The 18,079-nt window shown below is 46.2% G+C and overlaps 1 protein-coding gene across 1 annotated transcript in view; it reads left to right on the top strand.

The window, feature by feature from the left end:
- LOC8029109 (protein HIRA) overlaps positions 1-18,079 on the top strand; it is a 73,946-nt gene that overhangs the window by 19,092 nt on the left and 36,775 nt on the right. Inside the window, exons 14-20 of the mRNA XM_040223130.3 lie at positions 1,248-1,336; positions 2,304-2,463; positions 4,011-4,123; positions 6,115-6,289; positions 9,971-10,084; positions 11,676-11,839; positions 14,298-14,462. Of these exons, the coding sequence (XP_040079064.2) occupies positions 1,248-1,336; positions 2,304-2,463; positions 4,011-4,123; positions 6,115-6,289; positions 9,971-10,084; positions 11,676-11,839; positions 14,298-14,462 (980 nt within the window). The remainder of the gene's footprint in view (positions 1-1,247; positions 1,337-2,303; positions 2,464-4,010; positions 4,124-6,114; positions 6,290-9,970; positions 10,085-11,675; positions 11,840-14,297; positions 14,463-18,079) is intronic.

The following is an 18,079-nucleotide window of genomic DNA, read 5'->3' as shown; positions in this document are numbered from 1 at the left end:
GTCAAAATGTATTGGAAGTAACTCTTTTTAAACTAAGGCTACACACAAAAACGAGTTTGATAAATGTGCTTTATTGGTGTCAATGCAAGAAATAAGGAAAACCGCATTCACATGAGCTGGTGCTGACGTCGACGGGCCCAAAAGACGTCGGCCGCATTCTTTCTTATAAATTCTTACGGATTTGGTATTTCCAAACTTGGCAGGTATGTTGCTTGTGCTGAGGCTTGCTTTATCTTCGCCCCTTTGCTCGCTCCTTGGCTTTTCTTCTCCACTTTTTTTTTTTGCTAAGGCAATTTAGTTTTTATTTTATCATTGTGGCATGGCGCCACTCACAGGGCCGCAAAGTTAGAGAAATGCGTTCTGTCGGCAAGCCAGATCGTCCCGCATTGCAAACTACCTCCCCCCGCCGCCGTCGCCACCGCCGCCACTCGCATGGTGGTTATGTCCACTGCTAAGGAATTCCTGGGCAGAACCCTGCGCGCTGTGAATCAAAAGAGAAACAGAAGTGTTTACTTTGTTGCGAACACTTTTGTTCACGAACCCCACGGTGCGTGAATGCGACGCCGATGCCCTACTACTTCGCCGTGACATGTTTCAGCCATTGCTGTAACTGTACAGTGGATTAACATAGGACTGCTGAATTTTGTTTCCACTGGTTTGTAATGTCCAGAAGGTTCCTTTTTCTTGTCTATAGTCTTGGGAGGCAGGTGTCAAATAACTTGCATTGTGATCATCACAGCCAAAACATGTTTTTCCTAAAGCTGCAGCAAACTCCCACATGGATATTTCAGTTTTCTAGGATTCGTTGCGTACAGGTCTCGCGTAGTCACAAACAAAGGATAAGGATCTGGATTTCCAGATCGTCTTTTTATGATGCAAGCTCAACCCATGTGCACTAAGCATCCGCAAAAAGCTTAAGATTTCAATCGTGCTTGACCTTTTCTTTAAAAAAAATGTGGCCAAGCATTGCAACACACCCCCGTTTTTTTTTTCATTTTCAGATAGATCTCGAAAAAAGGAGATGCGTTGCAACGTTTGGTCACGTTTTTAATCGGGAAAAGGTCACACCTGATTTTATTTTTGATTTTCTAGGATACTTAAGACACATAGGTTGAGTTTGCATCGTGGAAAGACAACTTCAAAATCCATTTTAGTGCTTAATTTAAACACCAGGGGTTGTTGTAGGGCACCCGGTTGTGGGTGCCGGCTCGCTCTCACTGCGTGTCTCTGCCCCTTCGTCTGGAAAGGGTCCCACGGACAAGCAGATTGAGACGCGGATGCCCGACGGCCGCCGCAGGATCACGCCCCTCTTCATTCCCCCCGACCCCGAGATCGGGTGAGTGCCGGCCCGATTCCCTCGGCGGACTTACGGGCCTGAACCCCAGGGTTTAATTCTTGTTGTTCCGGCGTGTGACAACGCATTGCTAGACAAGACTGACAAAAACCCTTAACCCAAACAGAGTGTCCGGTAACCCGACGAAACAGAAAACAAACTGATTGTGCCAGTGTCACGTAGAGGGGGAAAGTGTAAACAATGCACATTGGTGCTTCATTGTCTCGTAGCTCTCTGTGTCAAGCTTGACTGGAAGATTGTTTTTTCTCTCTTTCTCTCTCTCTCAGATTCCCAGTAGTGGTTTCGGTTTCGCTGGTTGCCGATGCCGCTGGTTTTAGGATACTCTATCTTGCGAAGAAATATTAGGTAAAATTTGATAAAAGCTTAACATTAAAGTTGTCTCAAGTGTTTCTTCGGCGGCGAGGCTGCTTTTCGGGGTTTTTTGTTTCTTTTGTGGGCTGTCGGGGAAAGTGTTTTTGTTGTAGAATGGCAAATATATCTGGTTTCCGTAAAGGCATTGGTATGCTATAACATGAACACATCTTCGAGGGCCCGCAGGCTTAAATATTCCTCGAAATCTCGACAAATTAGCTGGATGGGATTGAGGTGCAAATATAACGAAGGTCTACACGCCTCGAAGGCAGGTGGCTTAAATTGAATAGACCTTTATAAAAAAATGTGGGCCACTGCTTCTTGAGGTTTGACAGTCATTGGACATATATCTATATTTGCATCGGCCCTTGCGAAGAAGTCAAGGAAATGAAAATGAGGACTGAAAATAAATCGAGCAGGACTCTCATCTTGTAAGGATTAATAAGTCAACCTTAATACTCAGTATGATTTTTCGGTACCTTTGGAGACATATATTTCGGTGTCTGCAATGAGTAATTACTCCCGTATAGCTAGACCCGTTCCGCAAAGATGAGACGTCCCGCAGCATGGCAGAACGACCGTGCCCTTTGCTTTGCAGGGACGTCCCCGTTCCATTCAACAGCCAGGCACTGCCCAACTTTAGTTCTTCGACGGAGAGCAAGAGCAAGATCGTCATCGAGAAGCGGGACGAGTCAAGCAGCGTGCCTGCTCCCGAGGCTTCGGACAAGTCGTCGGACAAGCCCACCACTGCCCTCAAGGTGGGTTCTCCCCAAATTCCCACGCTTGCCCCGCAGACAGGAAGGTACAGCCTCCACCAATAGGAAAGACCTGCTCGTAACGCGTGGCTACAATGCCTAGAGCGCATCCCCGACTCTGGTGTGTTTTGCGTCATATTCCGCCCAAGCATAGAAAGTGATCCCGAAGCAGCAAAAAGTGATATCACAAAAGCTGAAGTGTCGGGCTCTCAGATGTTGCGATCCTGGCTTTTGGGCGTAGAAGTGCTTTAAAAAGCACGAGAGTATGGTAGTGTCATTAGGCAGTTTTAGTGGACCGTACGCTAAAGGTTTGCATACACAGAGATATTGCGGTTCGGGAGTGCGCATGTGCGGAATGCAATGGAAGGGTTAGTGTATTGTGTACGCACGCAACGTTTGGGATTTTTCATAGCGGGGTTTGCGGGAAGCTCGAGAGAGATCTTGGGCCCAGCGAGAGCATCAGTTGCAAGATGGCGGTTACCTCGACTGGCGCAGTAAGGGTGGCGTGGTGTTTGCGAAGTTCAGTGTTACGTGAAATTGCATGGGGCTCAGCTCGGCAATTCTTTCTGGGACCTATTGCGGTCAAGTCATTTGGTTGTGCAGCTCAAGGAGCGCATAGTGAAAGTGTTCGCCACTCACAATGTGCCTGATCGCTGCGATCTGCTCAACGCTAAGCCTCTTCGTGCAGTTTAATGCCGACGGACGAAGGTCTCTTCAAAAAACCGCCCAAGTTGTCTGTGCACCGGACATCACTAGGTCACAGATTTCTTCCCGCGATAGCATTGATAAAAGGCACCGTTTCTAAGGGACGATTGTGGAGGCTTTGATACCGAATTTGGCTAAGTGCTTGTAGCCTCCGTGCCCCGCAGAAAAGCGCGCTTGACCAGGCAGCTGCAGCTTGGTGACTTGGGCACGTGCTCAGTACTTTACGGTTGACGGAGCTCAGAGAGCAAGATGCTCGAGAGGAGAGGTTTTACATTTGAACGCAAAATACATTTTATCGGCCGACTTCCATTCAGTTCTGTAGCGTTTAGCTGTAGCGGCCGGCTATAACGAAATACTGACACCGAAAAGTGTTACGCCCATAGGAAACGGTGATGTACCGGTAATTTAGGCTATATTTATTTAACTGTTAGATTACATTCGGTTGAGAAGCGTCTTGTTCGGTCTGCGACTGCGCCCCAGTCTGTTCTTTCGCTCAGGCGTGGCGTTCTTCTCCGCGGTTAGCTGTCCCCCGCCGGTGTCTCCGGTTACATCAGCTCGCCTGGACCAAAGGTCGTGTTCGCTATGCGTGGCGAACACGCACACAATACACGGCAGGAACCATGTAAAACGTCTTCTGTCACCTGGCAGGATTTGAACTCTCCACCTTGAGATCGTGAGCCAACTGCTTTGCTCAGGGAACCGCTGAGGATGTTCTGGGGAACCTCTACGTTCCTTGGAACCCAATTTGAGAACTCATAATGTGAAAAAAAAGAGGAGGTCGTTGCCCCCTCCTTTAGTGGCATTGTGTCTTTACTGTGGAATCTGTTTTTGCCTTCTCCTTCAAGGAAACTGCCATGACCCTGAATGCTCAGAACCAGGAGAAGGAATCTGCGCAGCAGACAATAACCACGGCGACCACCACCACAGTGACGGTGGTGGCCTCTTCTGGAGGCGAGGGGTAAGTGGTGACAGCTTCACCTTCGTCAGGTCTATGTTTTGAGACAATAACTGGGCAAAATAGGGCTTGTTTGTGATTGATTGGTAAGCTTATCTTTCACACTGTGCGCACTCATCATTGCCATTCATTTACGTAGTCCACAAAAAAAAATGCTCAAGGTGCAGGCGAGCTGGTGTATACAGTTGTCAATCGATCTTTCGGACTTCACAGGGACTGAAAAAAATGTCCGTATATAGAGCAGTCCGAAAAATCAACAGATTTAAAAACTTGCCTTTATTACTTCTAAGTGGGATTAAAAAGGCCTTAAATAGTGCCTTGCTTCAAGTTACACGTCCGTTTGCGTTCAGCAACTTTCTATTAGCTTGAGAATCGCTGCCTTCTCTAGTGTTATGGTCGAGTACTTTCTGGGCTTCTTAGCGACACATCGCAGCAGCGGAAGAACAAATGGGGCAGTGACGTCCAAGCCAAAATACCGTATTTATTCGAATCCAGGCCAGCCCCGATTCTAAGCCGACCCCAGAAAGTCCGAAGCCAGGGGGAAAAAAAAAAAAACTTACCTCGATTGTAGGTCGAACAAAAAGGCGAGGACAGCGCTCACAAACAGGAGGCATTTATTGAACATAAAGATGTTCAGTCTTCATGTTCACCGGACCACAAAAAGTCTGCGTTGACGGCCTTTCACCGGACTACGGAAAGGCCGTGGTGATGGCCTTTTCGTGGTCCGGTGAATGCCATCCTTGTTCCGGCGCACGCAAATGTCCTCTCCCGTTGCCTCCTCCAACGGCGGATATTTCTTTCATCCACGCTGAAGTTTTGCCCGGCTTCAACGTTCGACGACAACTCCGCGGCTAAAACAACTTTTCTTTTAAAAGCGGAACACTAATGGCACCGCCTGTTTGGTGCCATTGCACTTTTAATAAAAAGAAAACGCCAAGCCGCACGCAAGCGACTATCAACGCAGGTCAAAATGGCGGCACCGCTCGTCTACTTAAGCGGCTACTGGCTCGGCTAGTAATGGCTACAATAATTTATTTTCTGGGTGGCGGTAGCTGCGCGCCACTTTGTTCAATTTTACTTTGAAATTGGCGCGTGTTTCAAAATCCTTGAATCTAAGCTGACCCTAGAGTTTGACGTATCGGTATATTAAAAAAACTATTGGCCTAGATTCGAATAAATACGGTAGTCCGAAAACATGATTCACCCAGACGAGATCGAGGTGAGAGGTCTAAGTCCACAACTGCGATGGCGAACGAACAAAGCAAAATGGTAACAACAATGATGATGATAACGACGTGCAACTAAAGAAAAAAAAGCCGTAAAGCGTCACCTAGTTATAGGAGTTAGCAGTACTCAAGTAGCGCCATGGCCTCCGAGGACAGGCGCTTCGGGATCTTGGAGGCCATGGAAGCGCTACCAGACCAAGTTAGTTCATGTGAAGCCAACATAGAATCCAAAATGGCCACTTCTCGGTGGTGTTTTTCGCTGATCGCTCGCAACGATCTTGTCCGAAAAATTGAACTTTCGGACTTCAAACTTTCCAAAACATCTGTCACGATTACGCACTCTTTTTATCGGGTAGGTCACGGTTGGTCCTTTAGGTCTGAAATATTGAACAAGTCCAAATTATTGGCTTCTTGAAAATCGGTGGCCAACTGTATTGAACACAGACTATGTCTCTTGAGACACTGTCCGAGTCCCTCACCTTGTTGTTGTCTCTGTTACCGTTTTTATTGTGTTTTTCCACCCCTCTCTCAGGGTTTATCATCATGTTTTGTGATTTTCTTTTCCCGAGCTTTTTAACGAAATCCAAAAAACAAGGAAATGGCAGGCAAAACGTTTTTCGGTGTGAACAGGACATCTTGTGAGCTTTCTGGAGCTTCCGAAATTTGAGGGATTGTGAAATCCAACTAACTGTTGCATACTACATGTGGATAAAAATCGGGTAACAAATATAGTGAACTGCACGGTGATATATCCACACTTACTGCCAGGACGGAGAAGCCCGTCGTCCCCACGAAATCGACGAACGAGCCTTTGCCAAGCTCCAAGCGGAAAGCAACGGAGACAACACCCGTGGCGGTGAAGCCGCCAGAGAAGAAACGTGGCCGACCGCCACTGGCGCACACATTGCAGCAGCAACAGCAACAACAACAACAACAACAGCAGGTATGCTCCGAATTCCGGCGCTCATTTTTAAGCGTGTAGCATTTATAGGGCCGGCTTTGGGCACTCTTGTGTCAGAGCTTGGGGATGTAGCCTAGACGTCATGGAGTCCTGTGAAGATTGTCACCAACATGACAGTTGTGACATCACATCATGACATCACACGACACTGACGTCATGCGATGTCGGGCGACACACTGACATGACATTGTGTCATGTGGTCGCGTGACGTAGGGTCACTTCAATCACATGCTCTCCCAATGGCCACATGATGCTGTGACATCATCTGGCACCATGATATTGCACGTTACGTCTGATGTCACCATGACCTCACTGAGGATCTATGTATACTATGCCTTTACCATACCTTTGAGATATTCTCAATAGATTAGCAGTTTTTTCTCTCTAGCTTTAAGACAGGCCACGTTTGAGCAGCTAGTGCGCAATTTTCGCACAGATGGACATGCTGAATAGAATGTACGGCTGGATAGGCGGTAAATTGCCGATTGGGACCACCGATACGATGAGAATGGAAAGAGGAATTAGCAAAAGTAAGACACTGCCCCGGTGCTCATTGACACATTGTATCTACCGAAAAATCTCGTAAGGGCGTCCTCCCCCGAGAGATCGCTCATCCGGTTTTTCTGGCTAAATATCCGTAACATAAAAATTCCGAAACATTGCCGATTCCCATCAGGCGTCGTGCGGTGTCCGAAGGGAATTCGCATTAAACACCGGTACGTCTGACAAGCAAGTTTATAACAAATTCCTGCGTTTTGTCCGTGATCTGCACATGCGATATCGGTTCCCGTGACAGGCAAGTTGGTAGCGTGTTCCCCCATGTTTATTGCACCATGAAACTTGAATCTGCTGTGTCTGCGATTTGCAGTGTCCGTTTCCTTGAGATGCAAATCTTGACAGGTTTCCGCGTGTCCTTTGCACCGTGAAATGCGTACTATCTGCTGCATCTGCAACCTGTGGTATCCTTTCCCGTGACACAGGATTCCGCAGCGGATTCTCGCATGTGTGTATCACATCTTGAAACGCAAATTTGCTCTGTCCATGATTTCGGTTGCACGTCAAAAGATCCCCAGGTGGTCGAAATTAATCCTCAGTCCTCCGCTGGGGCGTGCCAGATGCCCGTCGTTGGTTTGGCACGTAAAACCCCCAAATTTGACTTTTTGACTTTTTGGCTGTGTCCATGATCTGTGCTATCAGTTCCCGCGTCACGTGGTTTGTAGCAAGTGCCCCGGTGTTTATCATTAACTTTTGACAAAGTTTTGCTGTCGCATCCCCAAAGATAGCCCACTTCATGTTTTTCACCATTTATCTCTTCGTTTTGGGTGGGCGTTCTTGCAGTATTTTACGGGTATTTACCATCTACAGAAACCTTGTCACGACTTTTACTTCCTCTAAATGATCAGGTTTGTTCATCTTTCCTACACACCGGCGCATCCAAAAGGCTGCTCCGTTCTTATTTTTTCACCTCAGTGTTGCAATCCTTTCAGCACCTATTGTAGGGCACCACTGAACATATGTTTATCACTGTAAATTCAAAATTGATCTAACGTTTTGTGGTTGTTCACCTTAAGGTGCAATGCTTTTTACAGCTTTGGGCAGCATTGCAAGAGACTTCAGCTTTGAACTCAGGAAGAGCTTCATGCTTTTCAGCCCCCTGTGAAACATTGTGGAAGCTGCGCTCTGAAAAATGTTGTTTATCCCCTCTTGAGCATTTCCTGGGGCTATGCACTTGCACCATCACTTTGATCAGTGCTTTGCATAACTTCTGATAAAATGTAGAGTGTGTTGTTCTATGACCCAACTCATGACTTGGAAAGCAGTGATGTAATCGCAAGAATAACAACACTCTGCCTTTCCTTTAAGATATTATTGACAGAAAGCCTGCACAAAGTTCCTATAGCTGTTTGTTTATGCAAATTTAAAGTAACGCTGAATGAAACTGCCATATCTTTTTTGCAATGTTGTTTTGGCTGATGTTTTAGCTAGAACCAATCTTTTTGAGTAGTAGATGATATCTGAAAAATAGGTCTTAGCATAAATTATTTAAGAGGCATGAAAATGGGTTCTTGCACCCATCAACCTGCCATCCAAATCAAACTTGATAATGCGTGTTATAAAGTTAGAATTGGCTGATGTTTTAAATGCAAAGGGTTCTGATAGACCTTTGATGAACAAATAAATAAAAAACAGCGATCGGCAGCTTATAAGCATTCATTTGTTTTTCTTTTGCTGATGTGACTTTTGCAGCAATCGTTATTTTATAAATCTGCTTCAGTTCTTGGGTCTCACTATAAGTTTCTCACTGGGCCGGTTGCTCTCCATCTCAAGGATGAGAGAAGTTGCGCACCACTAAAATCATTCTTGTGTCCTTGTTCATCCCTTATTTTGGTGCAGTGCCAGTGAATCATGATTTTTAGTCAATCTTAAACGAGCACATAAAGCAATGCTTTTTACGAGAATAAAGCAGCAAAAGCAAACAACCTTTTTTCGGAGCTTCTCGTCGTCGCCGCTATGCGGCGTCGATTCCGCTGAAGTCTTTGCTTGTAAATGGTTCTCATACTCAATGTACTTTCAAAAATACCTGCTCTATTAGTGCACCAAAAAACGCTTGTATCATACGGGAATCATCATTAACATAATCTGTCATCCAAAAATTCATCTTGTCTTCTCACGATAAACAACTTTAAGAGAAACAGATCCCTCTATAGGCCACGGACGACAGTCTGGCAAATTCTGTAGTTGGCGTTCCTACCTGCGTAATGTCTTATTTCATAGGGAAAAGTACAGTGTCTGTATAGTTGTTGGTCAACACATCAAATTTCAGTTTTTTTCGGTAAAGGGAACTATGAGTTGGACAGCGTACAGTTATAAACGGAGGCAAGATTATGTTTTATCATTTGCTACGCACCTTATCAGTAGGGCAGTCTGATTCCTGGTTCCGACAAAATTCCTGATAGGCTTTCTCACCTCAAGGGGGAATTGTTTTCTCATGTGAGTTGGGGCTGATGTGTGTGATAAAATTCTTTGAATCGGCGAGGCGATGCGTGTGTATGTCGAAGAGATATTGCGTGTCTACATGATTGTCCAACTGTGCAATTGCTACAAAAGAGTCCCAATCTTTTAATGGTCTGCACAGTTTCTATCTCAGACAAATCGAAGACTGTATTAAATGAGGTGGGTATTTGTTTATTTCTCGGTTTAAAAACTACATCTTTACTCCTACACATGTTTATGTGTAACGCACTAGCTTCGCTTCATTCGCAGTGTCCTTTCGATGCCGCGTTTGTTTCGTGCAGGAGGGACCAGATGAAAACAAAATAATATAGCATTTAAATAAATAGCAGTCCCTTTTCTCTTGGGATATCTTGCACTGTAGTCACTGCCAGGACAAAAAACGGCAGAGTGGCAATTTTGAATGCCTGGCCTCCAGCTCGCGCTCATTGCCTCTCATGAGATGCCGAAGCGTTGTAGAAGGTAGGAACTTGACTCTGAAGGCGGGACGACTGAAAGACCTCCCTGCTGTTCTCACCGTGTCAGTGACTGTGGGTGATGTTCCTGATTCTGAGAATCTCAAATCCTAGACTTGTTCTTCCCGTGGTGACGTTCCTGATTTTGAGAATCTCGAATCTTAGGCTCGTTCTCCCTGCGTGCGCACCTTTTCAGGCCGAGAAGGGGGACGGTGCCCGGCCCTCCTCGGCCCAGGCCCCAGGCCATGTGCCGCATCGCCAGCAGGCCCTGTTTCCCGCTCTCAAGCAAAACATGCCTGTCACGGTGAAGGTTGGTACCGCCAATGTGTCCCCGATGGCAGGATAACTGCTTTGTTCTAAAGGCATGGGAATTTTGTGTCTACAAATGTAGCTTCAGTAAAGTTGCAGTGCCACGGTACTTTGTGATGTCATCCTAAAAGTGATCAAAATGCGTAGTATTAATGGTCGTCTTCGACGTCGCATGACTCTGTGACGCCAGATGACACAATGATGTCGTGTGACAGTAGGGCGTTGTGCGTCACGTGATGTAACCTGAGGTCATGACGTCAGGTGAAATGACATTACCTCATCACGTAAAGTCACTTGGCACTATGACGTCAGATGACACTGTGACATGACATTGTGTCATGTGGCATTATTATGTCATATCATGTGACAATGTAGCATCATAGTGACGTCACATGATTACGTCACGTCAGGCGACACTATGATGGGCCTTGAGCCCACAAAAGGGGAAGCGCGAAGGGAACCCTATAAATGCTATGCATTTAGAATGCCTCTGGAGAAAGCAAGAGACAGCCAAGCTTTTTTGACAAAATCTCTCTGTGTTTATATGTGTTCAGCTGGCGCCACCCAAACATAACAAGGATGTTTGAAGAGACTGTCACTGTTCACTTTTGAAGTTTTGGTTCAAACAAGTAGGTAGCTATATCACAGTTTTTGTAAATACTTAAATGAAATTTAGTAGTTTAAAATACTTTGAAGGTGGTTAGTCACTTTACTCTTAACAGTAGTAATAAAAAAATGTTTTGCTAATACTAATAAAAAAAAAAAGATGAAATAATTTCAAATTACAGTTTCTGGTCTGAGCAACAAAATATTCATGCTACCGTATTTTCCGGCATATAAGTCGCGGTTTTTTTCAACCATTTTTCTTAGGGGCCTAGTGGTCCAAAACTTAATTCACAACTGTTTGGCGCGTTGAAGTTCTGTTCGCTCGGCATGTGTACACTCGAATAAAGCCTTCGCTTCTCATTTTGCACGTTTAGGTCCTTTTGCTGCTAAACACTCGATTGCCTTCGCCAGACAGCGCTGTGCTATGGGCATTTCCCGCGAGTCGAAACATCAAAGTTGTTGCGCATCAAACAGTACGTGTGAACTAGCTGATTGTGTGAAACTATGATTTCGCAATACCGATGCGTGTAAAACAAAACAACTCATTGCATGAACTGTGCCAAGAGGTGTGCCCTATACAAAGGTGCGACTTATATACCAACTTTTCTGCAAAAATAGCTCAATATACGGAAGTGCGACTTATACTCCGGAAAATACAATATTTACATTGTTTTATGTAGGTATTTCTAGTATCGTTTTATTCTGTTGTATTTTTAACCAAATCGGATGTGTAATATATATTTTAAATTTGCACAGTGAGAAACCAAAGGGAAAGTCACTCAAGAAAATGGAAAGCATATTTGTTGGATTGGTTGCTCTAAAATTTGTCTGCCACATAAATCTCTGCTATGACATCAATGGACCTGCTACCAATGCAGTGCTGTTTTCTTACTAAGTAACGGCGTTTGACGTTGCAGCATATCGTCCAGAGACCACATCATAAGAGGACATGCCTCATTTCGACCTCACAACTCTCTGTTTTTTAGATCAGCCCCTATGGGGACTCCACGATGCAACGGAGCGTTCAGCTGCAGACGGACATTCCCGTTCCTGGCTCGCGGACGGTCAGCAAAGTGCGGTGCAGCACGGAAGAGAGCGTCTTCTGGGAGCATCTTGTCTCTGGCCGGGGAGTCGCCCTCGCCGGCAGCAGGTTAGTGCAAGTGCTCCGGCTTATCTCGTCTTGCTCATCTGTGTGCTTCTCCGGTTGTCGTGCTTTCAAAGAAGAACTCCTTGCATGTCAGACATGTTTTCGTTTTAAACATAGCTTCAAACGAGAACCCTCCATGGACCTTGCTTGCTCGCGTTGGTGTCGGTTGCACTGTAGCAAGGGCATGGGAAAGAGTGTCAACAACGAATCACAGCTGACTTCATCGTCCTAGCTACAAGAAGCAAAGTGTCATGTGACGGTATGGTGTTTCGTTTTCTCAGTTTTAGGTCACACAGAGTGCCACACGGCATTGCGGTATCGTGCGACGTGACAGCAGGAAAATGTGGCCGCTAAATTCCGCGAAAGAGATAAAAACAAAACTTCAAGGGCTGTTGAATCTTTGTTCCATTTGAAGGAATGTCTAAACCAGGCGATTTTGTTTTATTTGATGCTATAAAATCTTGGGTGGTGAATTTTAAAGTGAGAGCAGTGTGTCTATAAAGAAGAGAGGGCTTCTGTGTGGTGTCTGTGTTTTCAGTTGTTTCCATAACATTTTTGGCGTACTAGCTGTTTTCTTTAGATTGTCAGGTCGGCAATTTGCCATCCTTATAGCATGTTGACGCGGCAGTATGTAGCCGACCACTGCCATAAACCTACTCATTCAGGCAGAAAGGTCTGTTACTCGTGTGCTTCAAGCTCAGTGCATGCAGCACCAGTTGTGCTTTTCGTGTAATCACTTCACTAAGTAGTTGTATTGCAATACAGTGTGGACCGCATATAACGTATGTCACGGGACTCGCGAAAATCCGCACTATAAGCGGTACCGCGTATAACCAAAACATCAATTTTTCATGCCAAAATACATGCCATGAAATAACTTACCTTTGTAAAACCATTATTTCATGTTAGATGACAAATAAAACTTAGTCAGAGGAAAGTCCTTATTTCACCAGACTAGTACACTTCTCTCAAGTGTGTCACACATTTTGAAAGAAATGAGTGACTTTTGCCTGGCGCAGCCTTTTAACGGCATTGCGGACGGACGTTGCGAGCGTTCAGGATTGCTAACCCTAATCACTTTTCTCCGGTGATGAAAACGCATGAAAATTCACATCCTTTATACAGTACGCGCCAGTAATACCTTGAATTTGAGCACACACATGAAATGCTCCAAATAAGAAATCCGGGCGATGTTAAACACAAATGCCTAGAAAGCTCCACTGTAGTCGAAGTAAACGAACACGACGGCATGGGTGTTTCTGCTGTCTTGAGAGTGCCGCCATGACATCGCCGCACGAGTAGGTGGATCTTCCCTTCTAGTGCGTGCTGGGTTATCATAGCGACACACAACGAAAATTCACAGTCAAGGATAGCGCTTTTACGCGGAACGATGAGCTTCCACCACGCCGTCCACGTCGACGATCACCACTGACGCCATGTTTGTAGATAGAAGAAGCCGGCCCGCGACCGGCATGCAATGCGCGCAACCAGTTCTCCTCGACTTGTGATTGGTCTGTTGTTGCGGTTGTTTCCAACGCAGCGGTGGAAAGTTGGACTCGCTCCAACTCCTTGTGTCGTGAACGACACGTGCGTGCGTCCCTTTGTCGCTATGGCAACTGAAGCCTCTCCTCTTTGCTTCTCCTCGCTTCTTCGAGCAACCTCCTTGCCATCCGTGCCCCCACAAGTGCCGCTTGCGGCTAGTGCTGTTATCTAGTGTCGCACGGGGAAGCGTGCTCGCTGCGCCGGTCGGTCGGTGGGCTGTTCCAGAAACCGCACTATAACCGGTATTTCCCTTCGCGCGCCTGCATTTTAAGCAGTATGTAATTACATGGAGTTGTATGGGAGGTGAATCGGTGGTTGAAAAAAGCCGCATTATACCCGGTCCTGCACTATAAGCAGTTACGTTGTAAATGGTCTATACTGTAGTAGCTAAATTTCTCATTTATAGAGTTAACTAGCGTCTGCATACCTCAAAAGTATACCGGCCTCACATGCTTCAAACACTAAGTGTCTAATTTACTTCCATCAGTGTGCTATCTGGGACAGCCTCATTTCTAAACTTATATCTTCATGGGCTCTGTTTCAACCAATGAAATAAAGCTGTAAAATATGCCAATGTGAGCATGGTAAACTGTAATCTGGTTGAGCACATGCTTGTATGCAATGACAAGTGATTGGCTGTCACTTAGTATATGCATGCCTATACCAACAAGTGAATGGCATATTATTATTAGTAAATGATTGGTAATGACTCTAGTATGGTCCACCAAAATGAACCATCTCGGTTTACACAGTGTGATTCCTTTTGTAGGGCATCTATAATGTGGAATAAGAAAAGCATGCCAAAACAACACTCCTTGAACTTGATTCTTACCTCATGTTCGAAACATTGTGCATAAGTGTATTTTTTGGTGGTTGCATCTCCAGCAACTAAAACAAGGCTTCGTTTGGAAAATTGCAGCCAGGTGGTGTGCATAGCTTGCGAAGACCGAACGTTGACAGCGTTGTCCAGCGAGACTGGTGCCAAGCTGCTTCCATCGCTGGTGCTTCCTTGGCCTGCCGCACATCTGCTCTGCAAGGGCAGTCGTCTCCTTGCACTCACTACAGTGGGATCACTACATGTGTGGTGAGTTTTAAAATAGGGCTGTAACGTAGTGAATAACGTCGTTCAAAACAACCAGGACAAATAGAAGGAACACACAAGGCACACCAGACACAGCGTCATGTTCCTTCTCTTCATCCTTTGTTTTCAATGAAGAATTGCATTCTAACAGAAGGAAGCCCAGTTAAGGCCCGTTCACACTGTTGCAACTGAATGCGACCGAGAGAGACCAGACCGGTTTTTAATCCTTTTGCGACTTCTTAGGACTGGATGCGCGGCAGCGGAGCTGGTCCTAAGAGATCGCAAGAGGCTTAAAAACCGGTCTGGTCTCTCTCGGTCGCATTCAGTTGCAACAGTGGGAACGGAGCTTTAGACGGACATAGAAGACAAAGGAGTTGGCCTGCTGCCAAACACCTGCAACTCCAACTGCCTGCACATTCTCACGTGTCACCATGTTATGAGTCACCCCCACTAAATACTCCCTGACCTCAGTCCCTGCATTTGTGCATTCTTTGTGCCATTGCAGTAAGCAAGAGACAAAAATGGATGACTGGGAGACATGTCGTAAAAATATGGCAATTCTGCATAAGACATTGTAATCAAAAGATGGAAATGCAACTGCAAACTTTTTGGTACAGTTTTTAACTTTATTACATTCCCACCAACTATAGTATATTGCAGGTTAAGAAGGTAGGCTGAGGGAAAGGAAGGTGGGAGAGGAGGAAGCGGACACAATTCTGGTGAGGGAAGGGGGTTTCCTCCTCCTCTTCCACCTTCCTTTCCCTCGCCTTACCTTCTTGAGTTGTCACCGACTGCAGTAGCCCAGTTTTCTACCCCGTCTGAACTATGCGTGTGGCACCCTCAATTTTGTTGTGTGACACCCTAAACTTCAAATGTGAGTTGAACAGCATTTGGTATTCAATTCAATTCCAAACACATTGAACTGTCAGAAAATTTATATAGGCTAAACCTTAATGTAACTTAGCTTGATTTAGGGACATTCGGGTACGATTCAAGTTTTTCATAATCCGTTCCTACTTATCAAAGGCTATCTTCTCAGATCAGCAGAGTAGTTTTTTTATTTTTCTATAAAGAGGCCAATAAAAAAACGTTCAGCCTTTCCACTTTCATGAAGAAGGAAGACCAGCGGAGCTGTACTCGATGCACTGCTGCAACGTGCACGCGCCGTTTCCCGCTTCTTCCCGTCCGACACGCCGCCGATTGTGGATACGTCTCTGGCGAACCAGAGTCGGTCGCACATGGCGCACATGACGCCAAACGGGTTCTCCACGAACTCCCTCCGGAACCTCGCCATCGCACCCGGGAACTGTTCAGCCGGCATGGAGTGCAGTCGTCGCCGGGACTCGCGCTTGTGCTTGACCTCCGTGGCACGATCGTCGTCCGTGGCGTTGGCCCTCCGGCGCCCTTTACGTCACTGGTTCTGTTCTCGGCGGCGGCTTTCCAGGCGAGCGATGTGCTCTTCTTTGGCAAGGGAATCTGAAGCGCTAAACGCAGTGGAGGTCGAGGCGGCAGTGGCTTTGCGGCGGTTGCGGATCCATTTGCACTGCTGCGTATGCGCCGCTCCTTCTGCAGCCAGTCTTCTTTTCCCGAAAGGGCGCGCGGCCGACCCATATTGAGTCCGAACCGAAACTGATAAGAGCGTAGGAAACAGCGCGCAAAACAGACGAGGACGAAGAAACACGTGACGAGCGCTGTGCTCGTTACGTGTGCTTCTTCGTCATCGTCGTCTGTTTTTCACGCTGTTTCCTACGATGAATTCCCACCAATGCGCCTAACTATCCATTCTTCTATGATAGCTGGAAAGGTTGCCACCATCTACGAGCAACGGTGGCAACCAGACTGGTTGTGTGCTTGCCGCCGTCGCTTATAAATGGCGGTAGCTGTCCTGGTAGGTTTTTGTCGACATGCGTTTGATACCAGACACAATCTTTGGGAACCTAGCCCTTAACAGCTCCGCTGTAAAAAGGCCTAGCTTTTGCATTTCTTCGGTCTGCTTATTGCAAAAGTATATTTATTTTTATTTTGAGGATACTGTCGAGCCCAGTGATATCATGCCCGGGTATTTTAAGTTATTGTTTATATCGAACATTCCAAACATCCCCTTGAAAATCACATGTAATTGTATAGGCGCATTGTTTTTCTGTATCGAACTTCCATGGTGGGGACACTCAATATGGCAAACAAAGCACGGAGGTCTGTGCTTCTCCCGCAGTAGGTCGGATTGTGCCCGCGGCGAGCACAGAAATCGTCTTGCGGGGCTGGCAGACCGCCAAAACCAGCGTGTGTTCACTGGAATACGCACCGAAAGAGCAACCATAAAAAAGAAAAAAAAAACCTCAGCTTTTTTACTCAGGTGAAGAAGGAAGAGCAGTGGAGCTGTAGCTTCTGTTCTCGGCGGTGACTTTCCAGGCGAGCGATCTGCTCTTCTTTCGCAAGGGAATCTGAAGCGCTCGACGCAGTCAAACTTTAAGCAAAAGCAGCCTTGCAACGGTTGTGAAACGATTTGCGCTGCTGCGCACATCGCCGCTCGTTCCGTTCCTGCTCTTTTCCCTCCGAAGAAATTTTGCCGCACTCTATGAGCGACGGCGGCAAGCAGACAACCGGCAAACACAATACTCTGGACAGCTACCGCCATCTATGAGAGACGGCGGCAATTAGAGCGTTGTATCGGCCACTGGTGCTGACATTTGTTTGGTACCGGACGCGATCCTGGGGAAACTAGCCCTTAACAGCTCCGCTGTAAAAAAGTGGAGGATGGCAAAGCAAGGGGAAGGGCACACGTGCGTGTAGGGGGGGCAGGGATTGCCCGCTGCTAGAACGGTAGCGTGTGCTCTTTCCCCGAACACCGTTTTCGCTGCGTGACTCCTTAGCCCCAAAGCAAAAAAGCAAAAAAAGCAAAAAAAGTCTTTGTCAAGTTGAGTAGGTTGTAAACAACGGTTGAGCAATCACACTTTGAACGCCTTATTTTGTTTACCCTTTTCTTTCGCCATTTTAGAGCGCAGCTCTTAGGCGCCCGTTTCCAGCTTGAGTGGCGTCGTGGTCGGCGTAACCGCGCGGTGCATTATGGGACGTCTCCCATGATTCTGTCACACGTGACGTCACGAGGGTCACTAGTGACGTCACAAGTGACATCCTGTGGGACATCATGAGGGTCACTTGTGACAACACCTTGCATTACGGGTAAATTTCTCCACTAAATTTCGCGGAAAAATTTTCCTGCTTAATTTAGTGGAAAATTTTCTCCTTTGCACAAAGTATAACCTCGCTGTTAGACGCGCGTCTACGAGCAAGAGAACAGGGGCATTCGTGCTCTCTGAAGTTGTTCATAACCTCTAGTTGCACAAAGATGACCGTGGTTTAAGTGCTAAACTATAAGAAAAACAAAACAAAAAAACATTGAAACAATTCAAATTCGGAGAAAACTGTTTTTGCAACTTTGTATTCTCAAGCCACCACTCGCTAGTTTCGTGAAACTGCTAGCAAATCCATTCTTCTATCAGAAGCTGGATGGAAATTATGCTGGCGATAAAAGGTCTAAGAGTTACGCAATAAAGTTTTTGACAAATTACTCAGGCACCACAAAGAATGCTCAGAATATGGGTAGAGGCGTCCCGCACGCT

This window comes from Ixodes scapularis, unplaced genomic scaffold (genome assembly GCF_016920785.2).
Source record: "Ixodes scapularis isolate PalLabHiFi unplaced genomic scaffold, ASM1692078v2 PGA_scaffold1__304_contigs__length_218370807, whole genome shotgun sequence".
Taxonomy (NCBI): domain Eukaryota; kingdom Metazoa; phylum Arthropoda; class Arachnida; order Ixodida; family Ixodidae; genus Ixodes; species Ixodes scapularis.
This window is presented reverse-complemented; position numbering and strand designations above follow the sequence as displayed.